The sequence below is a fragment of the Ranitomeya variabilis genome, chromosome 1 (genome assembly GCF_051348905.1).
Source record: "Ranitomeya variabilis isolate aRanVar5 chromosome 1, aRanVar5.hap1, whole genome shotgun sequence".
Lineage (NCBI taxonomy): Eukaryota > Metazoa > Chordata > Amphibia > Anura > Dendrobatidae > Ranitomeya > Ranitomeya variabilis.
In genome coordinates, this window is record NC_135232.1 from 303,468,501 (window position 1) to 303,496,095 (window position 27,595).

At 42.6% G+C, this 27,595-nt stretch overlaps 1 protein-coding gene across 4 annotated transcripts in view; it reads left to right on the top strand.

Moving 5' to 3' along the window:
* The window catches only part of ALKBH2 (alkB homolog 2, alpha-ketoglutarate dependent dioxygenase), a 34,549-nt gene extending 7,360 nt beyond the window's left edge, over positions 1 to 27,189 (top strand). For 3 of the 4 annotated variants that reach the window (XM_077296049.1, XM_077296058.1, XM_077296066.1), the window contains 3 exons: positions 13,725 to 14,062; positions 25,804 to 26,002; positions 26,588 to 27,033. In XM_077296049.1, the coding sequence (XP_077152164.1) occupies positions 13,792 to 14,062; positions 25,804 to 26,002; positions 26,588 to 26,897 (780 nt within the window). In that variant the 5' untranslated portion in view covers positions 13,725 to 13,791 and the 3' untranslated portion in view covers positions 26,898 to 27,033. Of the gene's footprint in view, positions 1 to 13,724; positions 14,063 to 25,803; positions 26,003 to 26,587 lie in introns of all 4 variants that reach the window. The other variant, XM_077296073.1, reaches the window with a different exon arrangement.
* The last annotated feature ends 406 nt before the right edge of the window (positions 27,190 to 27,595 follow it).

A 27,595-nucleotide genomic window follows, 5' to 3' on the forward strand; every position in this document is an offset into this window, starting at 1 on the left:
CAACCAATAGCAGCAGGTTTACCATCTTTTATTAAAGACACCTCTGATTTCATCCGTAACTGCCATAAGATTACTTTGACGGGTCAAGAACTGCTCGTGACTTGTGACGTCGAGTCACTTTACTCAAATATCAACCACTCTCACGGGATTAAGGCACTAACTTTTTTTCTTGATCGGCTTGAGGATACTAACCGCTTTCATGATTCCCTTATCCTAGATCTTCTGAGCTTTATCCTGCATCACAATTATTTTCTTTTTGACAGGGTATATTATAAACAGGTCTCTGGCGTGGCCATGGGTGCACGCTGTGCACCGGCCTACGCAAATATTTTTCTTGGATGGTGGGAGGAGACGATTGTCTACCGCTCTCGGGGTTTCCAGGATCACATTAAACACTGGTACCGGTTCTTGGATGATATCTTTTTTGTTTGGGTAGGTACGGAAACTGCCTGTGCACAATTCCTTAGGGAATTGAATGATAATATGCTGAACATCTTCTTAACATATTCTTGTTCTTTGGATACAGCAATTTTCTTGGACCTCCGGATTCGGATTGATGGTAACAGACTGGTGACAGATCTATTCCGTAAGCCCACAGCTACGAACAATCTTTTACAATATCAAAGCTTTCACCCATTACATACCCGGAGGGGTATTCCGGTGGGACAATTTTTCCGGACCCGTCGTAATTGTACAACAGATGAGGACTTTCAGCAACAGGCAAAGGATCTAACTATAAGATTTCAGCAAAGGGGATACCCTCGGAAGACGATATCTAAGGCTTTCCAGCGGGCTAGAACTTTGAATCAGACCTCTCTCCTGATGGTACAACCTCGGCCGCAGGAAACTACTGTGAGGTTCATCACGGAATTTAGTACCAACTGGCATCAGGTGAGAAATATTCTTACGAAAAATTGGGATATTTTGACGTCGGATGCTCAAACCTCGACATGTGTAAGTCCTAGACCCCTGATGACGGCTAAAAGGGCTCCCAACTTACGTGACATTTTAACAAAGAGCCATTTCTCACGACCAGTTGTTAGATTGACTCGGGGTATTCGCCTCAGGGGTTCATTCCCCTGCGGCGACTGTACAATCTGCCCATACATGCCGGTCACAAAAGATCATTTTATCAGCCCTTTTGATGATCAGAATTATTCCCTTTGTCATTATATCAATTGTAAAACCAGCTTTGTGGTGTATGCCATTATATGCCCATGTCATAAAATTTATGTTGGGCAAACCTCACAAGAGCTTAGAAGACGGGCGCAAAAACACTTATCTACAATTAACTTGGCTCGCTCGGATCTTAAAAAGAGTAAAACTTTGACTCCTATAGCAACGCATTATCTTCAGTGCCATGATGGTAAACCTGCTAACACACGTTTTTTCGGTTTACAGAGGATTTTCAGCAATGAGAGAGGCGGGGATCGACATAGGCTACTACTACAGCATGAAGCTCGTTGGATCTTTCGTCTTAAATCCATGTCGCCTACAGGCTTGAATGAGGAACTTGCATACACAGGTTTCTTGGGATAAGTTCATTGACTACCCTACTCACCAGGCCTGGAACCTCATGGACTACGACTAGAATCCTTTGGATAAGTGGACTTTGATCCAACCATGTGGAATCACTTCAAGTTGGACCTCTTTTCAGGACTTGCCCTTCTGGACTTTGAAGATATAGAGAGAACAATTTGTTTATGTGCACCTGGGGGATTCCTTATCATCAAATATGTGGGGGGGGCTCCACATATATATATGGTTATATGTATACAATATTGTGTGTATATATGTGTATATATATATATATATATGTGTGTGTGGTTATCCTTTTGACTTTAATATATTATTCTCCTCATTATTATTATTATTATTATTTATTATTATTATAGCTATATGTGTGGATAATTATATCATGTTATCTCTATAATCATGTGAGGCTATATCCCAAACCATTGTTAGGCACAGTATGCCATTACATATTATAAATAACATGATGTAGATACCTTTATATATTATCTCGTTTACGTGTGCCTTACTGAATAATATGTCTTTCCTCCCTGATAGGCTCCTATTTGGAAGCAATATTATTCCCCCTAGTATAGGCAGTTATCTACCAGCCTTATATACTTGGGACATCTCCTGTATATTCTCATGTCTTTTCGTTTCTCCTTGGTGCAGATATTTATTATTCAGCCAGAGGGCGCTGTGCACCCTCTTCTCTGATTCTGTGCGGCCGCACATAGTGCTCGTTCTGAGCACTCAGTTATTTCCTCCTCTGTCTGCGCAGGTACGAGTTTCTCTGTGGTCACCATGACTACACCTCTAGCTCCCATATCCATTTCCGGTCTCACCGGCGGCAATTGCTAACACCGGTAGGTGATTCTTCATTATGCTTGCTTGTATATAACTTGTACACCTTCTAACAGAGAGTTACTTTCCCTGACGAAGCCGCCCAGGAGCGGCGATACGCGTGGGACTCACCCACACCCCCTGGTCTCTCCTCCACTCCCTCTCAGCCCTGACCTGGAACGGTAATCCTTTTGGCCTCACCCTGCATACCAGCAGCTTTATTCTATGGTGGACGGCTGTGTGTCATGTGCTCTGACATGCTGGTGGGCACATTATACTATTAGCCCTCTTATCATCCTTAGGGGCTGTCTATTTGTATTCTCCCAGATCCCACAGGGGTGGCTATCTCTGGGGTACAGCCATACATTCATTTTTGATTCCAGCAGGGACTTTATTTCATTATATATTTCCCCTCATTCACATGGATTGTGATCATTTGTGATCAAGTTTGGGGACGCCCTTATTCAGCTCACTGAGACAGGACCAGGGATCTGGTTATTGGTACAATATGGTACATTTACCTTGTGATATTATATAAATAAAATTTCCTTGGGGACACATAATATGGAACTGTTGATTGTTAACTAACTTGGATTATCCTCCTGTTTGTTGCAGTTTCATATATGTAAATATATAGAGGGCTTTTGTATATTATATATCTTCATGTGGACCAGGGTACATGGGGGTGGCTGTGTTGTTTTAATTGGTTTTAGATTTTTTGCTGTTTGGTGTTTACATTAATAAAAATCATATATATTTATATTTTTTCATGACTTTGTAGCAGGTGTGCACTCATTTATGCATGGGCTTTCCTCCTTGGCTTGGTACTGCATATTCCATGCATTTGGTAGCACCCTGCCTCAGTATTATTTGAGCTTTATATTATTGTGAGATGGTAGTGCACCTGAAACTTTAATTATCGATTGTCCTCCATGTTATTCTCGCCCTCACAGACTGTCCTCCATGTTATTCTCGCCCTCAGAGACTGTCCTCCATGTTATTCGTTCTCCCTCACCCACTGTCCTCCATGTTATTCTCTTTCTCCCTCACCCACTGTCCTCCATGTTATTCTCTTTCTCCCTCACCCACTGTCCTCCATGTTATTCTCTTTCTCCCTCACACACTGTCCTTCATGTTATTCTCTCCCTCACACACTGTCCTTCATGTTATTCTCTCCCTCACACTGTCCTCCATGTTATTCTCTCCCTCACAGACTGTCCTCTGTTATTCTCTCCCTCACAGACTGTTCTCCATGTTATTCTCTCCCTCACAGACTGTTCTCCATGTTATTCTCTCCCTCACAGACTGTTCTCCATGTTATTCTCTCCCTCACAGACTGTTCTCCATGTTATTCTCTCCCTCACAGACTGTTCTCCATGTTATTCTCTCCCTCACAGACTGTTCTCCATGTTATTCTCTCCCTCACAGACTGTTCTCCATGTTATTCTCTCCCTCACAGACTGTCCTCCTTGTTATTCTCTCCCTCACAGACTGTCCTTCCATGTTATTCTCGTTCTAGTATATGTATGTAGTTTATTTATGAACGCTGATGGTCGTGCTCGGCCGGCCTCGACCGAATCAGCGACGCAGGATTTCGGTTACAGACAAACAGACCCTTAGACAATTATATATATAGATATATATATATCAATGAGAAACATATACAGTATATATATATATAGAGAGAGAGAGAGAGAGAGAGATATATATATATATAGATATACATGTATGTGTGTGTATGCAATATGCGTATATACACACACACACACACACACACACACACACACACACACACACACACACACACACACACACACACACACACACACACACACACACACACACACACACACACACACACACCCCGTATATACTCGAGTATAAGCCGAGAATTTTAGTCCATTTTTTTAGGCTGAAATTGCCCCTCTCGGCTTATACTCGAGTCATTCCCAGGAGTTGGCAGGGGAGGGGGAGCGGCAGCTGTCTAATCATACTCACCTGCTCCTGGCACGGTCCCAGGTTCTCCGGGCGCTGACAGCTTCTTCCAGCGTTGAGCGGTCACATGGTACCGCTCATTATGTTATGGAAATATTAGGGTTGGATAAATTTATCCCTCTGTGTGTGCTGCGGCCGCTCCCAATTAGACTGAGTATTTTGAGCACTCATCAAGAATGGACTGTACACAACTGTGACAGAACAACATTCCATCAATACTGAAACTTTATTGTACATACATAGTTTTATATTTTCACATAGAAAGGAGTGGTTAGGGGTTGTCAGGGGTGGTTAGTTAATTACCATATTGTCTAGCTCCTCTGTCATTGGTTATCTAAACATATATGGAACATGGTGATTAATGCTCATATGACAGCGGATTAAGCAACTGAACTTGAGTTCTGAATCTAGGACAAAGTGGAGACATTTGATCAGCAGTCATCAAACATCTGACACTATTCCGCTTTTAGGGATGGAAAACCCCATATGATCTGTCTGGGTTATATTAGTTCGTGTCAACCATTTTAAACCATTTATTATAATGTATATATTAGCTGTGAGCATATAAGTATATATTTGATTATAGAGGAGTATACATGCAAGTGAGATCTACATGATATATATATTTCTATCACAAGCCCCCCTTAGATATCACTTGCCCTAATCCTAGCCTCCTGTCCCAAAGCGCTGCAACTCTTTTGTGCTGTCGGCGAACTGACACAAGCCTAACGCCTGTGCCCCACTCCGTACAGACTTTTCGCAAATGGGCGGTCAGGAGATCTGTCCCTAACGGGGGTTCGTTGCAATCAGTCTCTTAGTCAATAGCATGTGTAGTGAGCGATGTGTAGTCTTTATCAGGTAGGTCATCCTTTCGGTCAGGCCGCAACATAATTCTGGCTTGGGTGTCATCTTCTGGCAGGGGAGCTTTCTTGCGATGCGATGAGTGGATCCAAGCGGGTCTTCCCTCCAGTTTCGCAGAGTTTGGTGTCATCAGCAGCACTTGAACAGGACCATCAAATCTGGGATCGAGTGGTGTTCTCCTTACAAACTTTTTTCCACCAACTCCCAGTCTCCTGGCTTCTAGGAGGGCATACCGGACACCGAATCTGGATCTGGCAATGAAGAAAAAAACTCGAGAATGGATGTTAGCAAGTTTCTTGGTGAGTTCAATTACATAAGCAGACAAAGTATCATATTGCATAGTCAGCTGCTGAGGGAAAGGATACCCCTAACCTGGGACTAGACCCAAACAAAATTTCATATAATGACAGAAAGAGGGAGGAGAAAGGTGTGGTGGGGGAGTGGAGAAGGAGGGAGGAGAAGATGGAGGGTATGGAGGAGAGAGATAGAGAGGGGAAGAGAGAGAAGAGAAAAAAATGTGGAGGAAGAGGAGAGGAAAGGAGAGAGAGAATGCGGAGAGAGAAGACTGACAGAGAAAAAAAGAGGATAGATGAGAACAACAAGAATAATAGAGAGGAGCAATTATGCCTTCTCCCTGTAGGGAGAGACGGGGCACGCCACATACTGTGCAAAAATAACTACCTATACCATGGATTCTGCTAAAAGCAGACTGCGCAGATTCCCCCGTCTCATACCCACAAAAATCACTTCCTGGTTTGCTCACATAACTTTCTGTACCACCTAAACGATGTAAGCTCTGCTGCTACTTCATACCATGTATTAGTATTCAGCAATCTAACATCAGCTAACTTCCCTTATTTTTCCTTCTACGTCATGCCACTCCGCAGCTTGAAATCTGCCATTCTAATGAATTTCACGTACTTTATACCTTCCAAAAATCTTCACATACTTAACACCTTCGTGTTCTGCCACTATCTAGGAGCTGTTTTCTCATCAGGAAGTAAAAAGACTTTCCTGTTGCTCGGCCACTTTATTCCCCATGGCAAAAGCAAAAAAATGAAAAACACACAAAAATGAAAAAAAAACAGTGCTAAATAATAAAAAAAACTTCTAAAAATGAGTATATAAAACTCTAAGAAAAACCCAAAACGATAAGAAAAACCGTCAAAAACTTAGCTCACAACCAAAAACTCAAAATTTTGATACAAAAGGAAAGAAAAAAACCTTTTTCCAAAAATAAATAAATAAATAAAAAATAAAAAGGTAAAGAGATTGAAGATTGAGGAAAACTTAATTAAAAATTTTAAAATGCCGCAAAAAGAAAAAGACCCTTTAAGAGAGTAAAAAAAAATTAAAAATGAAAACGGCTTCTCTCTTCTCCCCTTTTTTTTTTTTTTTTTTTTTAGTATCTCTGCGCTCAAATTCAGTCAGAGACACACTTCCTCTTTTTATTCCGTATGCTATTGCAATAATATCAAATGTCACCAAAATCACATCTGAAAACATGTATGTCACATCAAAAATGATAGATACAATTTAACTTAACTTCTTCACAAAAAGCTACACATAGCCAGCATTGCAGCTGAAAACAGTCAGTAAAAAAAAAAAAACCCGATGTGACAGTGTGATTTACAATGCATATCTCTCTGCTAAACAGCACGGAGAAAGAGGAAGTTCGGAGAAGAGAGAGAGAAGAAAAAAAAAACTTTCTTTTACAGTTATATGCCCTTAAAGCGGCAATAGTACATGACACAAACAGAAACAGATAGACAATCCGGGAGATTCCCTTTTTAAATTCTGTGACACGTGCAGGTTGCGCTGGGAACAGACTACTGCCAATCGCACTGGACGCACCTGCGCCCGGGCCGCCTGAGTGCCTGAGTGAGAAGCACAACAAGCGGGAAATCTACCACCCCGGTCCGGACGTCCTAATTGGATCGCCGGCACTACGGGAATCTGCAGTAGCCCTCTAAGTTATCACTACCCGTGCCTGGAACATGGGACTACCTGCCCCGGAACTCTACCTGTTCCTCCTATGCACGGGAATCCTGCAATAACTTATCGAGCGATTTGACCTCCTGCGGTCTGTTACCCAGCAACCAAAAGCAAAAGTCACTTTTCCTTCCTTCTCCCGGATCTTACACAAACATAGAACATATACACGGCTCACAGCAGACACCTCCCAGGGTGGATTCGTGGCTACGGATTTTTTACACTACCTGGGAATTGGTGACCACACACCTGACCGGCAAGAGGCATAGACAAGGACTGGGCACAGGGGACTTTCAGGTAAGATGATATTTTCTTACCTTACTTATGGAGCTGCGCAGTCTCCTGCCCCTGTGCCAAGGCCACGGCCACCTCCTTCTCTCCGGTCAGTAGTGGGTCCACGTGTGCGTTTCATCCGTGCCTCGCTGTTGGGGGCCATTCTGTTATGGAAATATTAGGGTTGGATAAATTTATCCCTCTGTGTGTGCTGCGGCCGCTCCCAATTAGACTGAGTATTTTGAGCGCTCATCAAGAATGGACTGTACACAACTGTGACAGAACAACATTCCATCAATACTGAAACTTTATTGTACATACATAGTTTTATATTTTCACATAGAAAGGAGTGGTTAGGGGTTGTCAGGGGTGGTTAGTTAATTACCATATTGTCTAGCGCCTCTGTCATTGGTTATCTAAACATATATGGAACATGGTGATTAATGCTCATATGACAGCGGATTAAGCAACTGAACTTGAGTTCTGAATCTAGGACAAAGTGGAGACATTTGATCAGCAGTCATCAAACATCTGACACTATTCCGCTTTTAGGGATGGAAAACCCCATATGATCTGTCTGGGTTATATTAGTTCGTGTCAACCATTTTAAACCATTTATTATAATGTATATATTAGCTGTGAGCATATAAGTATATATTTGATTATAGAGGAGTATACATGCAAGTGAGATCTACATGATATATATATTTCTATCACAATTACAGTAATGAATATGGACCAGACTCCACTCCCATAGGGGTGGAGCCTCATATTCATTACTGTAATGAGCGGTACCATGTGACCGCTCAACACAGGAAGAAGCTTCCGGCACCTGGAGAACCAGGTATGTGCAGGGAGCGTGCCAGGAGCAGGCGAGTATGGGGGCATTGCGCGATATTCACCTGTCCGCGTTCCACCGCTGGGCGCCGCTCCGTCTTCCTCTGCAGTGACGCGATTAGTGTGCACGCCGCCCTCTGCCTGAATGTCAGTGCAGAGGAAGACGGAGCGGCGCCCAATGGTGGACTATAGCAAGTGCCGGGGGCCTGAGTGACAAGAGGTGAGTATGTGATTTTTTTTTTTTAATCGTAGCAATAGCATATGGGGCAAATGTGTCTATGGAGCATCTTATGGGGCCATAATCAGCATTTGTGCAGCATTATATGGGGCAAATATCTCTATGGAGCATCTTATGGGGCCATAATCAACATTTGTGCAGCATTGTATGGGGCAAATGTCTGTATGGAGCATTTTATAAGGCTATAATCCGCATTTGTGCAGCATTATATGGGGAAAATGTCTGTATGGAGCATCTTATGGGGTCATAATCAACATTTGTGCAGCATTATATGGGGCATATTTTAATATGGAGCATCTTATCGGGTCCATCATAAACTGTATGGAGCATTATATGGGGATCCTGATTCAGTATGGATATTCAAAAACACTTAACCTACTGATGTCTCAATCAATTTTACTTTTATTTTTGACATTTACCGGTAGCTGCTGCACTTTCCACCCTAGGCTTATACTCGAGTCATTAAGTTTTCCCAGTTTTTTGTGGCAAAATTACGGGTCTTGGCTTATACTCCAGTCAGCTTATACTCGAGTATATACGATATAGATATTATATATAAAATATATATATACATACATACATACACACACACACACACACACATACATACATACATACATACATACATATATACCGTATTTTTCCGACCATAAGACGCACTTTTTTTCCTCCAAATTTGGGAGGAAAGTGTGGGTGCGTCTTATGGTGTCTTATGGTACGGATGTAGCATGTGGGGAGGGGGGCAGCAGTGACTGTTATCCCACTTCAGGATGTCCCCGCTGCCTTTTATCAGCCCTGGGAAAACCACATGGTCCCGATGATTAAGTGCAGTGAATATTCATTAGCGGCTCCCCGCCCACCGATCAGCTGAGCTGTGAGCCTGGAGCAGCAAATGAATACTGCACTTAAGCAGGAACACCCATGGCTTCCTCAGCGCTGATTGCAGCAGCTAGGGAGATTTGTGTGTCCTGGGGAGGAGGAGGCAGCAGCAGGGGCCAGAGCGGAGAGGAGATCGCTGTATACCTGCCTGCCATGCCTGGATGCTGAGTGCTGTGCACAAACAGGACCTGTGTGATGTCAGGAGTGGGCGGGCTGGAGCATCACATGGCAGCTCAGAGCCCTCCCTCTTCTTGACATCATCACAGGTCCTTCATGCTCTCCACTAGAATCTGCTGGCTTCCATTACCTGTGCTGTGGAAAGGCAACAAGAGGGAGGGCTCTGTGTGCAGTCATGGGATGCTTTTACCTCACCACAGTGGCTGGCTGCCACAATTAAGAGGTTAGGCTACGTTCACATTTGCGTTGTGCGCCGCAGCGTCGGCGACGCAACGCACAACGCAAATGTGAACGCATGCACAACGCAGCGTTTTGTGACGCATGCATCCTTTTTTTGCTTGATTTTGGACGCACAAAAAATGCAACTTGCTGCGTCCTGTGCGCCCTGACGCATGCGCCGCAGCGACACATGCGTCACAAAACGCAAATGCAACGCATGTCCATGCGCCCCCATGTTAAATATAGGGGTGCATGACGCATGCGGCGGCGCCCGACGCTGCGTCGCACAACGCTAATGTGAACGTAGCCTTAGTCTTTACAAAACACAATAAAGCACTCTGCCACTCCTGTGGTGAACTATAACTCCCAGCATGTCATAGGATCTGCAGGACATGCTGGGAGTTATAGTTCTCCCATGGGATTTTAAGGCTATGTTCACACGATGCGGTTTTTGCTGCGGATCCGCAGCGGAATTGCAGCTGCGGATCCGCAGCAGTTTTCCATGCAGGGTACAGTACAATGTTACCCTATGGAAAACAAAAACCGCTGTGCCGACAATCCTTTTTTTCGCAGGGAAATCAGCGCGGATTTGCCTGCAGAAAAAAGAAGTACCATGTCAATTCTTTCTGCGGATTCCGCTGCGGGTTTCCAACAGCACCAATAGGAAACTGCAGTTGGAAACCCGCAGTGGAATCCGCAGTAGAAAAAGGACACAAAACCGCAGAGAGAAGCACCGCCGTTTTTCACTGCGGATTTTCCCGAAAAAGGACCTGAAAAATCCGCAGTGAAAAAAGGATCGTGTGAACGTAGCCTAAAGCAGCACTCCAGTGCTATTTTGCAGTGCTGGAGTGGTGCTTTCAATATCAGCCCTGTGCCCCCATTCTTATACTCACCCTCCAGCATCTTCATATAGTACTGTACAGACACCACACTGGTCCTGCAGCTTCCAACATAATAACATACTATTATATGTAATAACACCATATATAATAGTATGTTATTTATGTTATTAAATATTTTACCACATTTTTTTGCTTCAAATATTTTTTTTCCCTATTTTCCACCTCTAAAACCTGGGTGCGCCTTATAGTCCGGTGCGTCTCATAGTCTGAAAAATACGATATATATATATATATATATATATATATATATATATATATATATATATTTTTTTTTTTTCTCATACAGAGCTAGATAGCATAATAGCCGGTAATTCAATTGCCAGCTTTTGCCATCTCCTTATCAAACCCGACAGGATATGAGACATGGTTTACATACAGTAAATCATTTCATATCCGTTATATTTTTGCATATCCCTCACTAATAATGTTGGTAGTTTGTGTGTGTAAAATTTGGGAGCTGTAGGTGTTAAAATAAAGGGTTAAATCACAGAAAAAAATGGCATGGGCTCCCGCTCAATTTTCTCCACCACAATGGGAAAGCCAGTGACTGAGGGCAGATATTAATATCCTGGAGAGGGACCATGGTTATTGCCCTCCCCTGGCCAAAAACATCTGCCCCCAGCCACCCCAGAAAAGGCACATCTGTAAGATGCGCCTATTCCGGCACTTAGCCTCTCTCTTCCCACTACCCTGTAGTGGTGGGATATGGGGTAATAAGGGGTTAATGTCACCTTGCTTATGTATTAAGCCAGGTTAATAATGGAGAGATGTCAATAAGACACCTATCCATTATTAACCCCTTTCTGACCTCGGACGGGATAGTACGTCCGAGGTCAGATCCCCTGCTTTGATATGGGCTCCGGCGGTGAGCCCACATCAAAGCCGCGACATGTCAGCTGTTTTGTACAGCTGACATGTGTGCACAATAGTGGAATCGCAATCTACCTGCCGCTATTAACTAGTTAAATGCTGCTGTCAAACGCTGACAGTGGCATGTAACTACCGCATCCGGCCGGAAATGCTCTCATCGCCGACCCCCGTCACATGATCGGGGGTCAGCGATGCGTCAGCATAGTAACCAGAGGTCTCCTTGAGACCTCTATGGTTGCTGATGCTGGCTTGATGTGAGCGCCACCCTATGGTCGGCGTTCATAGCAAGCCTGTAATTCAGCTACATAGGAGCGATCTGATTATCGCTGCTATGTAGCAGAGCCGATCAGGCTATGCCAGCTTCTAGCCTCCCATGGATGCTATTGAAGCATGGCAAAAGTAAAAAAAAAATGTTTAAAAAATATGAAATAAAAAAATATAAAAGTTTAAATCACCCCCCCCCCCTTTCCCTCATTCAAAATGAAACAATAAAAATAAAATCAAATATACACATATTTGGTATCGCCGCGTTCAGAATCGCCCTATCTATCAATAAAAAAAAGGATTAACCTGATCGCTAAATGGTGAAGCGAATGCAATAACGGGCAATCAAAGGAACGTATCTGCACCAAAATTGTATCACTAAAAACTACAGCTTTGCGCGCAAAAAATAAGCCCTGATCCGACCCGACCCCAGATCACAAAAAATGGAGACGCTACGGGTATCGGAAAATGGCGCATTTTTTTATAGTAAAGTTTGGAATTTTTTTTCACCACTTAGATAAAAAAAGAACCTAGACATGTTTGGTGTCGATGAACTCGTAATGAGTGGAGAATCATACTGGCAGGTCAGTTTTAGCATTTAGTGAACCTAGCAAAAAAGCCAAACAAAAAACCACTGTGAGATTGCACTTTTTTTGCAATTTAACTGCACTTAGAATTTTTTCCCCATTTTCTAGTACACGACATGGTAAAACCAATGATGTCGTTCAAAAGTACAACTCGTCCTGCAAAAAATAAGCCCTCACATGGCTATATTGATGGAAAAATAAAAAAGTTATGGCTCTGGGAAGGAGGGGAGCGAAAAACGAACACTGAAAAACGGAAAATCCCAAGGTCATGAAGGGGTTAATCCAATAGTAATAAACGGTTAAAAATACACACACATTATGAATAAAATATTTTAATGAAATAAATAAACACATGGGGTTTACTTTTAATATCTTTATTGTACGCTCAATCCAACTGACGACCCTCGATCTTCTGAAAAAAAAAAAAAGGAAAATAAAAAAGCAACAATATCCCATACCTGTCCGCCATACAGTCCTGTCCCACTATGTAAGTCCATCTGAAGGGGTTAAATAAATTTGCAACCAGGAGCCAGCTAATGCAGCCGCCTCTGGCTGTAAAAACAGGGAAATGAATGGAATACAGCTTCGTTGACTTGCCTTGCCGTCATAGCAGCTGCACCCCCTGGTGGCATAAACTCATATGAACTCTAGCGTGGGAATTTTTCGGAATATTTTCTCACGCTAGAGTGCAGCATTTTGGACGCAGCACAGGTGAGCTGCTCTTCCTAATCATGGGCATGTACCCTAAGTGCACTGAAATATGAAAAAAAAATTTAAAGAGTTTTTAGTTACCTTTTGGACTACTCTTTTAACAACCCACAAATATTAGTGAATTTGGAGGCCTTTTCCCATAAAAAATAGGCTAACATTCCTCAGGAATGCTGCCAAAGACTGGGGTCTGGCTATGCTAATTTGTAATGGGGTTTAACAATCTTAATTGCAACTTTGTTGTGGGTACTGAAACTCCCTGCAGATTTATGGACGTGGACCCCAACCAATTCAACAAGCAAAATAGCTCAGACCCCTGTATGAGCATGTGCAAAGTGTAGAATTTTGTACAGGCTCAATATTAAGTACTTGAGCCTGTCACCGCTCTGTGAGGGTTCATGCAGGAGCTTAACTCTTGTCTACTGAATGGTTGGTAGTCGAGGTCCTAAGCCCTCGCCACTCATTTATCACTACATGTTAGTACCTATCACATATATAATAAAAGTTACTGTTCTTATTGGTATAGTTTTACATTTGACAATTTTATATTCTTATGTTCTTTTCCAGGTGGCACTGCGGGAAACCTAACACTCTTTTCACAATTACACTTTTTCTTCTGTAGTATGTTAAAATAATGGATAAGTTTGTGACTAAGAAAGCGCAAACTAAAAGCAAAAGGACTCTTGTAGATGAAAATGCTGGATGTTCAGACACTAGCAGTCATACAGAAAACTTACCCGGAAAGAGGTGTAGGATTGAAAAGATGGATTCATTCCTGGATCAAACGTATACATGGAGGAGAATCAGTGCAGAAAACCTGAGTTGTGATTATACCTCTCTGTTTAACAAGACGGAAGCTAATGAGCTATTTCGGCAGCTGGAGAAGGACATTGTCTATTTTACAGGTGATCACTCTGCAGCTAATTGGTGAGGCTTTCTTGTTTGACATTACCCTCTGTAAGGGTAATAGGAGCCTGATCGAAGGCATTAATGCTTTCCTATGGTAGCCAGGGACCCAACTGGTACAAACTATAGAATAACTTGTTGTTTTTAGTGCACATTAAACAAAAAAAAATAAAAGATTTGCATTTTGGCACCCCTTACACCCTAAAAATAATAACAATGAAAAAAATATGTAGCCCAAGACAGTACCAATACAAACTTCAACCAATCCCTCCCAAAAAGCCCCCTATACAGCTCCAAAGATGGAAAGTTTAAAAATTTATGGCTATAAGAATAGAGCAACATAACATTAAAAAAAAAAATTCTCTATCGATTCATTGGGGGCACAGGAACCATGGGTGTATGCTACTGCCACTAGGAGGCTGACACTATGGACAAAAAAAAGTTAGCTCCTCCTCTGCTGTGTACACCCCACTGACTGGCACTAGGTTAATCAGTTTTAGCTTAGTGTCAGCAGGAGGTGGACACGGGTCTTTCACTAGACCCATATCTACCTCGGTTTTTGGCATTTTCTAGTAACATCTCTTCTTTTTCAGATGGATCTTTTCCTTAACCTCTGGAGGGATACAGTGTGAACAGTCACAGCTGTACTCCGATGTAGAGACTATGAGTATGGCGTCAACTGCCATCCCGTATCCTCATATGTCTAGTCGGCAGGACCCCAACCCCTAACACAGAAGAGTATTTAGGGGATCCTGTCCTTGCCCCATCTCCCACCCACTCTCCCACCAGAGCCTGTCGGTTTTAGGAGGCGAGGATGTCCCGCAATACAGAAATTTCGGACGTCTGACATTCCGGGATGGAGAGGTACATCTCCACTTTTTCCCTCTCTTCCCCAGGTTTCTTCCAGAGGCGATGAGGAGAACTTCCACAGGAAGATTCAAGAAAAGTAGAAGACACAGAAGATCAAGGGATGAAGACAGATGGAAAACTTGTTTTTTCTCACTTTATTTTTAATGGGTGCTGGGTTATTGTTAGGGCTTTGTGAATTGTGGTCCCTTTGGGATTATAGGTGGCTGTTATCCCTCATTTTCCCTGTGGTTGGGGCGCTGGGATACCTTTTGCTGCATCTTTTACGGCCTCTGCGCCGCTCAGCCCTGCTCCGGCGGTCACTGGTACCTAATCTAGGTACCGACTTCTCTCAGGCCTAGTTTCTGCGTTGGCTCCACCCCCCCTTCTCAACAATTCGGGCGGGCCTTTCTCCCGCCTGTCGCTTCCACTCTTCCTCTTCCTGCCCCCGGCGGTTAGCTCTGCCCACTCCTCCAAGCTTCAGGCAAGCTCTGCAGTCATCGCCATCTTCCTCTTCCCGGACCCGGCGGTTAGCTCCGCCCCTTTCCAGCCTCAGAGTGGGATTCTTCCTTCAGCGTTGGCTCACCCCTCTGCAGCACGCACTTTTACCCCGCGGGTCCTTTTCACCCTCCTTGAGGTCGCCATTTTCGTGTGGATCGGGTGGGTATTTTTTTTCCTGTGGGACCAGCATCTCCTTTGCTTCGTTCTTTACTACTGGAAGCAGACTACAGGACGCCTGCATCTGACTGTGAGTAGCTCTGCTCTTCTGACTGATATTCCTCAATTCCCTTCCTGTCCCCTAACCTTCTGGAATTAGTTAGTGGGTCATCATGCCTAATCCTAAAGGAGAGCGTTCTCGTCGTCTTGCTTCTTCTTCTTTCTCTGCTCTAGTCAGACACTTCGTATGCTCCTCATGTAAATGCAAACTCCCTTCAGGTCAGTTCTCTCCCCTCTATCAGGACTGCAGCAATCCCCTACTGCCCCAGGTGAGAGAGGCCTCTATCCCCGTGTGGGCTTCCTCTCTGTCTCAGTCTGTGGCGGACCTCACCAAGGTGTCGCACACCGTGGTGTCCGTTCTTGACAGGTTGCCCCTTCTGCCCTCCGCCGTTGCTAGTGGATCGCAGGACTCATCGACTGTGCCTGCCAACATAGGCTGTAAGAGATCCACTTACAGATCTTATCTTATCTTACAAGATATTACTTGAAGACAGAGAGACCTATTCTTCTACCAAAGAGACAGGACCTATTGTACCAAGGTCTGGTGTTCCACAGCAACCCAGACTCACTCCAGCTATCTGCTTGGATCCTGAATGCCTGACTCTAAAGGCCCCGTCACACATAGCGAGATCGCTGCTGAGTCACAAGTTTTGTGACGCAACAGCGACCTCAGTAGCGATCTCGCTATGTGTGACACGTACCAGCGATCAGGCCCCTGCTGCGAGATCGCTGGTCGTGTCGGAATGGCCTGGACCTTTTTTTGGTCGTTTAGGTCCCGCTGACATCGCTGAATCGGTGTGTGTGACACCGATCCAGCGATGTCTTCACTGGTAACCAGGGTAAACATCGGGTTACTAAGCGCAGGGCCGCGCTTAGTAACCCGATGTTAACCCTGGTTACCAGCGTAAATGTAAAAAAAAACAAACAGTACATACTCACCATCTGATGTCCGTCAGGTCCCTTGCCGTCTGCTTCCTGCTCTGACTGAGTGCCGCCGTACAGTGAGAGCACAGCACAGCAGTGACGTCACCGCTGTGATCTGCTCTCACTGTACGGCGGCACTCAGTCAGAGCAGGAAGCAGACGGCAAGGGACCTGACGGACATCAGATGGTGAGTATGTACTGTTTGTTTTTTTTGGTAACCAGGGTAAACATCGGGTTACTAAGCGCGGCCCTGCGCTTAGTAACCCGATGTTTACCCGGGTGCTGCAGGGGGACTTCGGCATCGTTGAAGACAGTTTCAACGATGCCGAAGTCGTTCCCCTGATCGTTGGTCGCTGGAGAGAGCTGTCTGTGTGACAGCTCCCCAGCGACTTACCAACGATCACGGCCAGGTCGTTTCGCTGGTCGTGATCGTTGGTAAATCGCTATGTGTGACGGGGCCTTTAGATCTAGAGGCCTGTCAGAGGATGTGATCACCACGCTCCAAGCAAGCAGGAAGCCAGTGACCTCAGTGATCTATAATAAGATCTGAAAGCGATTTTGTTCCTATCTAGGAGAAGCCCCATTAGATACTTCAAGTCCAAACATCCCTAGAATACTTGACTTCCTACAATCAGGTTTTAAAAGAGGCCTCCGGCCTAGTACTTTAAAGGGACAGATTGCGGCCCTTGGTGTCTTTTTTGACTCCTCTTTGGCCTCTCATCCTTGGATAGCAAGGTTTTCTAAAGCCACACAGAGAATGAGACCCCTTGTGAGAAAATCATCTCCACCCTGGGACCTTAATTTAGTCCATAATGCCCTGTGTAAATCCTCGTACCTGTTATCAAAGGACATGGATATAGCCAATCTCTCTTTTAAAACAGCCTTTCTGGTGGCCATCTCTTCAGCTAAGAGACTAGGAGAAATGCAGGCTTTATCCATACAGGACCAATACCTCCAGATTTTTGACGACAGAATAGTCCTAAGACTTTACCTGGCCTTCCTCCCCAAAGTAGTTTCGTCTACATGAACCAGGGAGTAATCCTTCCCTCGTTCTGCCAACATCCTAGAAACCCAAAAGACGGGGTCTATCATAACCTTGATGTTAGAGAGACAGTGTTAAAATACCTAAGAGCGACTGAGGGTTGGAGACGGGACACGAACCTGTTCATAGAGTACGGGGGCCAAATAAGGGTTGTAAGTCAGCAAAGGCAACCATTGCAAGGTGGATTAAAATTACTGTAGACCTAGCGTATAGAGCCCAAGGGAAGGATCCCCCAGACATCTTTAGAGCCCATTCAACCCACGTTATAGCTACGTCATGGGCAGAAAAAGGGGGAGCTTCAGCAGAACAGATCTGTAGGGCTGCGACTTGGACCAGTCTTTCTACTTTTGCCAGACACTATAAGCTAGATGTTTCATCAGAGCAGTTAGCTTTTGGTAGAAAAGTATTGCATGCAGTAGTCCCACCCTAAGATTACCATTCTTTGGTATTCCTCCAATGGTGCTGTCAGGTGGTGAACTGGAAACCGGTAATTAGACCTACCGGTAATTCTATTTCCAGGAATCCATCCTGACAGCACTACTAGTTCCCTCCCACTGCAAGATTTGTATTGTATACTAATGTGATGTAACATTGGTGTAGAAATTGTGAATAAACTTTTTAGCATCCATCCAGATGTGGTACTTTGGAAAATCACTGGTGGGTGGTAAGGGGAGGGTCCTTTTAACCGCTTATTGTTCCTGTCCCACTGAGGGTAAGAAGGACATCCTCCAATGGTGCTGTCAGGATGGATTCCTGGAAATACAATTACCAGTAGGTCTAATTACCATTTTTTGTAGGTGAACATTAAAAGGTTAATCCGGTGCAAAAATTAATCACATAGCCACATGATAGGTGTTGATCGGTGGGCGCTCAGACCGCATGGTCTGATCAGCAGAATGGGGAACTTTTGTCCCTATTAGAATTGAATGGCAGTGTGCATGTTCAGACGCTGCTCCATTCTTTCCGTATGGGGCAGCAGAGCGTCGCATTTGGATTTTTTCTGTCAGCCCCCAAAGAAAATGGAGCAGTAGTCAGACTTCCAGCCTGCCGCTTCATTATGTAACGGATATAAGTTCAATATACATATATGGAACCAGGAATTGAAGTTTGAGGGAAATAATTTGCACATTCCTGGTGCATTCTGGGAAGAGTTGACACGAGTCTGAGGATCTTTGGGTGTAGATGTATCGAGCTGCTTGGAGCAATTTGCATAATGTTGCACACATTTTTACAGCGATTCCACAGAAATTCGTTTTGTTTAACATGGAGAAGGAAATTATCCATTTGGTGTGCTAAAATGTGTGCTATATGTTTACAGACTTGCCAGACTTTTAACTTTTTGTGCCAGAAATGCAAGATTGTGACTCTATTAGAGGAAAAGGTGCAAAGTCTTCAAAGAAAATAGCTACACTGAAGCTCATCAAAGATGAGGATTTCCTTGACAGAGCAGCAGAATCTCGAGAATGTTGCAAGAGAAAAACTTTTCTGTGTTGCTGCAGAAGCTAATGACAGAGTATAAATATTCAGAATGTTCAAAGAGGCACCTTTTGAATGTAACTGCAGAAGAAGAGAAATGGAAGCATGTGACCCAAAGAAGCAGAAGGATGAGGAGCTGAAGAACTGCTACCAGGCTCTCACGTGGGACAAGTATGAAGATGTACATCAAAAAAGTGCTTTTCCCACAAAAAACACCAAAGTAAGAAATCAGAAACCTCTTGAAGGGAGAAAAAGAAGCGCTGTGGTGAAGAAAACGAGTGTGGTGGTCGTGGGGGATTCCCTACTGAGAGGAACAGAAGCCGATATCTGCCAACCAGACGTTACCTCACAAGAAGTGGCTGTCTTCCAGGTGCCCAATCCAAAAAGATGTCTACTGGCGTATCAAGACTTTCCAATGCTACAGACAAAAACTCATGCCTACTATTACACGCAGGAACAAATGACAGCAAAAAAGAACCTGGAAACTACAGGTCCTTCTCAAAAAATTAGCATATAGTGTTAAATTTCATTATTTACCATAATGTAATGATTACAATTAAACTTTCATATATTATAGATTCATTATCCACCAACTGAAATTTGTCAGGTCTTTTATTGTTTTAATACTGATGATTTTGGCCTACAACTCCTGATAACCCAAAAAACCTGTCTCAATAAATTAGCATATTTCACCCGTCCAATCAAATAAAAGTGTTTTTTAATAACAAACAAAAAAACCATCAAATAATAATGTTCAGTTATGCACTCAATACTTGGTCGGGAATCCTTTGGCAGAAATGACTGCTTCAATGCGGCGTGGCATGGAGGCAATCAGCCTGTGACACTGCTGAGATGTTATGGAGGCCCAGGATGCTTCAATAGCGGCCTTAAGCTCATCCAGAGTGTTGGGTCTTGCGTCTCTCAACTTTCTCTTCACAATATCCCACAGATTCTCTATGGGGTTCAGGTCAGGAGAGTTGGCAGGCCAATTGAGCACAGTAATACCATGGTCAGTAAACCATTTACCAGTGGTTTTGGCACTGTGAGCAGGTGCCAGGTCGTGCTGAAAAATGAAATCTTCATCTCCATAAAGCATTTCAGCCGATGGAAGCATGAAGTGCTCCAAAATCTCCTGATAGCTAGCTGCATTGACCCTGCCCTTGATGAAACACAGTGGACCAACACCAGCAGCTGACATGGCACCCCACACCATCACTGACTGTGGGTACTTGACACTGGAATTCAGGCATTTTGGCATTTCCTTCTCCCCAGTCTTCCTCCAGACTCTGGCACCTTGATTTCCGAATGACATGCAAAATTTGCTTTCATCAGAAAAAAGTACCAGGTCAGGCGCTTCTGCCGCTGTTAATGGTTCAAAAGTGGCTTTACCTGGGGAATGCGGCACCTGTAGCCCATTTCTTGCACACGCCTGTGCACGGTGGCTCTGGATGTTTCCACACCAGACTCAGTCCACTGCTTCCTCAGGTTCCCCAAGGTCTGGAATCGGTCCTTCTCCACAATCTTCCTCAGGGTCCGGTCACCTCTTCTCGTTGTACAGCGTTTTCTGCCACATTGTTTCCTTCCAACAGACTTACCATTGAGGTGCCTTGATACAGCACTCTGGGAACAGCCTATTTGTTGAGAAATTTCTTTCTGGGTCTTACCCTCTTGCTTGAGGGTGTCAATGATGGCCTTCTTGACATCTGTCAGGTCGCTAGTCTTACCCATGATGGGGGTTTTGAGTAATGAACCAGGCAGGGAGTTTTTAAAAGCCTCAGGTATCTTTTGCATGTGTTTAGAGTTAATTAGTTGATTCAGAAGATTAGGGTAATAGGTCGTTTAGAGAACCTTTTCTTGATATGCTAATTTATTGAGACAGGTTTTTTGGGTTATCAGGAGTTGTAGGCCAAAATCATCAGTATTAAAACAATAAAAGACCTGACAAATTTCAGTTGGTGGATAATGAATCTATAATATATGAAAGTTTAATTGTAATCATTACATTATGGTAAATAATGAAATTTAACACTATATGCTAATTTTTTGAGAAGGACCTGTATATACAGAGACTTTGAAGACCTAGGCTGGAAGGTCAAGGAACTGGGAGCGCAGGTCGTCTTCTCATCCACCCTCCCAGTGGACAGTCATGGACCAAGAAGATTGAACAGGATTCTACAGATGAACAACTGGCTATGTCAATGGTGAGAAGGGTTTTGGGTTTCTTGACCATGGACTCCTTGCTAGAGATTGGTTGCATCTTACGAAAACAGGAAAAAACATATTTGTTAGACTCCTTACTACACTCATCATGAGAGCTTTAAAATAGATAAACATGGGATGGGAAATATCCAGCCAGAAAAAAATACGCAGCTAATGAATTCTTCTAATGTATAATTTTCTCATCTTTCAGGTGACATTGGCGGCTTTTTACAGAATGCTGTAGATAAGCCCCTGATGACGGTGGGCTTACCTCACCATTGATTTTGGGGGTGACAGGTTCCCTTTAAAAATAAATTGTTGAATGACTTAACAAAAAAAGACATTATTACAACTTATCCCAGAAAGAGCGTAATATTTAGACCCTAGTAGTATATAAAGGGTTATCTAAATGAATCATATGCAAATACCTATAGGAGGGTTAAATCCATGGATCAATATAGCCTGAGCAATCATCCACATAAGGGTAGTTATCTAGTATCCACATCACAATCCTGCAAACAAGATTAGGGTTGTAGTTGATAGACAACAGCATGGTAGATGTGTCAATAGTTTTATTTTAGAATAATAAAAGTAATATTTTATCATATTAGTCCACCTTTGTCAGTGAATGCATATGTGATTCATTGCCTCCTGTATGCTGCCCCTACATATGTTCGTACAATATAATTTTGTTACACAAGTGCACCAGTATTGCTAAAGGCACAAAAATTCTGAATGTTACTTTGTGAATTAGATAATACAGTGGCTTGCGAAAGTATTCACCACATCCTCCTCCCACCCGGCAATTTTCGTATTCTATCTCCCAACCTGTAATTTCACTAATTCGTGAATGTTTGCATCAGTTCATGTAAAGAACATGCCTACAACTGCGAATGTTTTTTTTATTGTGAAGCAAACAAATAGGACAAAATTACTGTAAACTTCAGTGTGCATAACTATTCACCCCTCTGAAGTCAGTACTTTGTAAAACCTAATTTTGTGGCAATTACAGCTGCAAGTCGCTTTGGATAAGTCTCTGAGCTTTCCGCATCTTGCCACTGAGACTTTTGCCCATTCCTCAAGGAAAAACTGCTACAGCTCCTTCACATTAGATGGTTTCCTCTGGTGAACAGCAATCTTCAAGTCTGACAGCAGATTCTCCATTGGATTAAACAGTCTGGGCTTTGACTAGGCCACTCCAATTCATTTACACGTTTCCCCTTAACCCACTCGAGTGTTGCTTTAGCAGTATGCTTTGGGTCATTGTTTTGTTGGAAGGTGAACTCTCGTCCCAATCTCAAATCACTGACAGACTGAAACAGGTTTTACATAAATCCCTGTATTTTGCACTATCCATCTTTCCCTCAACTCTATTTTCCGTCCAAAAAACATCTTTACAGCATGATACTGTCACCACCATGTTTCACTGTGGGGTAATGAGCCATGTTGGTTTGGTGCCAGACATACCGTTTAACTTCGTGGCCTAAAAGTTCAATTTTGGTCTCATTTGACTACAGCTCCTTCCTCCATACATTTGGGGAGTTCCCCCACATGTATTTTGGCAAACTAAAACTGAACATTACAATTTGTGTAAATAAAGGCTTTTTTCCTGCCCTCTCTTCCATAAAGGCCACATCTATGGAGTGTAGGGCTTATTGAGGTCATATGGACATATGCTCCACTCTCTGCTTGGGAACTCTGCAGCTCTTTTAGGCTACTTTCACACTAGCGTTAACTGCATTCCGTCACAATGCGTCGTTTTGCCGAAAAAACGCATCCTGCAAAAGTGTTTGCAGGATGCGTTTTTTCGCCATTGAGTAACATGAAGCGACGCATTGTGACGGATTGCTACACGTCGCACCCGTCGTGCGATGAATGCGTCGTGCAGTGGCAGACCGTCGGGAGCAAAAAACGCTACATGTAACGTTTTTTGCTCACGACGGTCCGCTTTTTCCGACCGCGCATGCGTGGCCGGAACTCCGCCGGAACTCCGCCCCCACCTCCCCGCACTTCCCCGCACCTCACAATGGGGCAGCGGATGCGCTGGAAAAATGCATCCGCTGCCCCCGTTGTGCGGCGGGGACAACGCTAGCGTCGGGGACCTCGGCCAGACGCTAGTGTGAAAGAAGCCTTAGGGTTACCTTTTGGTCTCTGTGCTACCTCTCTGATTAATGCATTTCTTGCCAGGCTGAGACTTTGTGTGCGACCCTCTTGGCAGGTTTGTTGTGGTACCGAGTTCTTTCTATTTAATGGATTTCATCATAGATTGGGATATTTTTTGTTTTTTTATATAACCTAAACCCTGACTTGTATACTTTGTCCCTAACTTGTTTGGAGAGCTCCTTGATCTTTATGGAGGTGTTTGGTTAGTGGTGCCTCTTGCTTAATGGTGTTGTGGCCTTTCAGAAAAGGTGTGTATATAAACTGACAAACCATGTGACACTTAGATTGTATACAGGTTGACTTCTTTTGACTAAGCATGTGACTTATGAAGGTAATTGCTTGCACCACAAATGTTTAGGGGCTTCATTGCAAAAGGGGTGAATACATATGCACATGCCAACTTTATTTGATCCCATACATTTAATTTCTGCCTATATTTTTATCACTTCCCCAAGTTAGACTATTTAGTGCTGATTTAGTTTTTGTTGACGCAGCTGCATGATTTGCGGCTTCATGACAGCCTGAATACATGTGGGGGTTGCCTGGTTGCTAGGGAATCTCCACATGTATTCAAGCTCTCTAGCAGCCACAAATCATGCAGCTGCGTCGACAAAAACTAAATCTCCGAGCACTACATATACAAGTAATGGGGGCACCATGGAAAAATAACTACTGGGATCCAACCTTGACCGATGAGAGTGGGAATGTGCAACACAAAAGAGAAAGCAACGGCCATACAAAACGGGGCTCACCAGACAGCAGGATATAATGCAAAAAAGGATCACACAGCTTTATTGAGGTATAACATAGATACTGAAACGGTTAAAAACATTTAAAAACAATAAGAAACAAACTTTTGCCCAAAATGAGGCACATGCCTGAAACCAAGTTTATAGGGAACAATAAAAAATACATAGATCCATAAATACTTGTGCACCTGGTCATACGAATCCTATATGGACAGCATATATATCCAATAATGAGGTATAAAAAATTCACCTTAAACCCCCAATAGGTGTGAATATAAGCAATTGGAACTCTAGACAAGACTAAGAAAATATATTTTCTATTTTCTATAATAGGAGCTTAGAATAAGCAATCATCAGTTATAGGTGTCAACATGCTAGAGAACATTTAGCCATATAAATATATTTAGCATATGAGAAAAAGGCTGAGATGATAACCCCACAAGTCTTATGGACATAGTAAACCTACAGCATGTAGAATCAAAAGTATAACATGCTGGATGGGCTGGTAACCCATACAAGCGCTATGACCAGAGTTAGCACATCAATATTATCCCCATGGAACAAACGGGTATGATACCCCTCAAATAGTACCAGACATGGAGAGACAACGAAAACCCGACGCGTGTCGCCACAAGAGTGGCTTCATCAGGGGTACCCTATTTGAGCCCATCCAGCATGTTATACTTTTGATTCTACATGCTGCAGGTTTACTATGTCCATAAGACTTGTGGGGTTATCATCTCAGCCTTTTTCTCATATGCTAAATATATTTATATGGCTAAATGTTCTCTAGCATGTTGACACCTATAACTGATGATTGCTTATTCTAAGCTCCTATTATAGAAAATAGAAAATATATTTTCTTAGTCTTGTCTAGAGTTCCAATTGCTTATATTCACACCTATTGGGGGTTTAAGGTGAATTTTTTATACCTCATTATTGGATATATATGCTGTCCATATAGGATTCACAAGTATTTATGGATCTATGTATTTTTTATTGTTCCCTATAAACTTGGTTTCAGGCATGTGCCTCATTTTGGGCAAAAGTTTGTTTCTTATTGTTTTTAAATGTTTTTAACCGTTTCAGTATCTATGTTATACCTCAATAAAGCTGTGTGATCCTTTTTTGCATTATATCCTGCTGTCTGGTGAGCCCCGTTTTGTATGGCCGTTGCTTTCTCTTTTGTGTTGCTAAATCTCCGAGCACTCACAAATACTCGGAGAAACCCGAGCAACGAGTATACTCGCTCATCACTAGTGCTGATGCATCACACATAAATTGGATTACAAATATATTTAAACACAGGTGGTAATGTAACTAAATAGGTAATACCACAAGGTGGTGAATACATTTTGCAAGTCACTGTACATAGTGTGGAAATTAAATAATGTTAAGTATCACTAACCAATAAAGTCCTCCTGAACAAGTTATTCTGCAACAGTCAGAGGCTGGTTGGCAGATCTGACAATGCAAAATAGAGAATCCATGTGAGAAGGCCTTGTCCAAAGTGAAAAACATTCTAATAGTGTCTTTCACACTTTTATACCTGTATTTTGGCTTGTCTGAAAAAATAACTTTCTACCGTCTGCTTAAGCTACTATGTTCTTTCTTAAATTTGCAGGTGAAATGAGTAAGGTTCAAGTATATGGAAAATGGCATAATGTTCCACGGAAACAGGTGACTTTTGGTGATGAAGGATTAACCTACACATTTTCCGGCATTACATTGTCTCCTAAACCTTGGCTTCCTGTGCTGGACCTTATAAGGGAGAGAGTACAATTGGCAACAGGACACATTTTCAACTTTGTTCTTATCAACAGGTAAAGTTGAGCTGAAATACATAATTTTGAATGTCTTTAGGCTCAATAATGTGTGGATATGGTGGATTTTTGTTGCAGATTTGGTACAGTACAATATACTTTTTAAAATCCCTTACATATTTTGGAGAATTTTTGCTATAGGTTTTTCTAATATAAGGCATGCCTCTTTTCAGAGTTCTGACACTTATCTTAATTCAAATATGCATTTAAAGTGGATCTGGCCTGAAGTGTAAGACCGACCTAAGGTACTACCAAAGATGAGTCTAATGACCAGAACTGTCTGCATCATAGAGATCTGTGATGCATGCTATTAGCTTGGATAATTAAACCTAAGGTCGAGCCAGGACATATGCATGCTCTTATTGGGGTATATTCATATGCAGCAGAGAGTTGCGGGAATTTCTGCTATCTTAATAGCCCACAGCTCTGGCAGTACTTTTTTACCCTGAAGAAAAAAAAAAGGTTTTGATGCCTCAGTTAAGTTAATCTATTTATATTTAAATGCACCACAACAGTTACATATTTTGACATTTTTGTTAAATGGTTATATTTAATCCTTTTCATTATTTGTTTTTGTTTTTTCAGATATAAGGATGGTGATGATCATATTGGTGATCACAGAGATGACGAAAAAGAGTTGCTTCCTCAAAGTCCCATTGCTTCTGTGTCATTTGGTGCATGTAGAGATTTTATCTTCAAACACAGGGACTCCAGAAGCAAACATTCTGTGCGGAAGATTGAACCTGTGAAGCTGGAACTGGAGCATGGCAGCTTGCTTATGATGAACTTCCCAACCAATGTCTATTGGTACCACAGCCTCCCAGTCAGAAGAAAAGTGCTTGCTCCCAGAGTTAATCTAACATTTCGAAAAATTAAACCCCGTAAACAGATTTGACTATCAACTGCAATAGCAAAGCATTTCAATATAATCAACCACGATGTTCAACTCTGTGAGGAAATGGATCAGTGAGTGATTGAATGTAAAATAGATGTTGCTGAGATTGGATCACTCACAGCAGTTGATTGTTGTAAATGTGCAGTTCAAAAAGGCGATGTTGTGAGGCTTGGTGCTGCACCAGGTGAATCTATATTTCATATATTAATTTGTAGGCTTATTTTTTTTTTCCATTCGCACAACACTTTTATTACGTCTTAAAAAAAATGAACAAATAAATACCACTGCTTTAGACTGGTCTCAGACAATTAAAATGTGATCAAATGTTAGCATTAGTATTACACTGCAACATACAAATACTTACTGGTTCTTCTAAAACAAATTTTATTTGTAGATTTGTTTTCAAAAAACTTTTGATGGTTATAGGATCACGTCAGAAGTTTTGATCTGTGTGAATTCAATCAATTGGAAAAAAAAAAAAAAAAAAGGCAAGCACTGCTCTTCCCCAGAGACTGAAGATGGTTTCCTTCTCAAAATTCAATATACAGTCCGTTACCATTCAAGAAAAAAAAAAAAAAGAAAAAGATTATCATCATAAGGGAACCTTCTTCAACAAAACATCTTTATTAATGTTATTTATCATATTAAAATTAGTCAGGAGAATAAGTCATTTAGTACAATTTCTCCAGATAAGAATA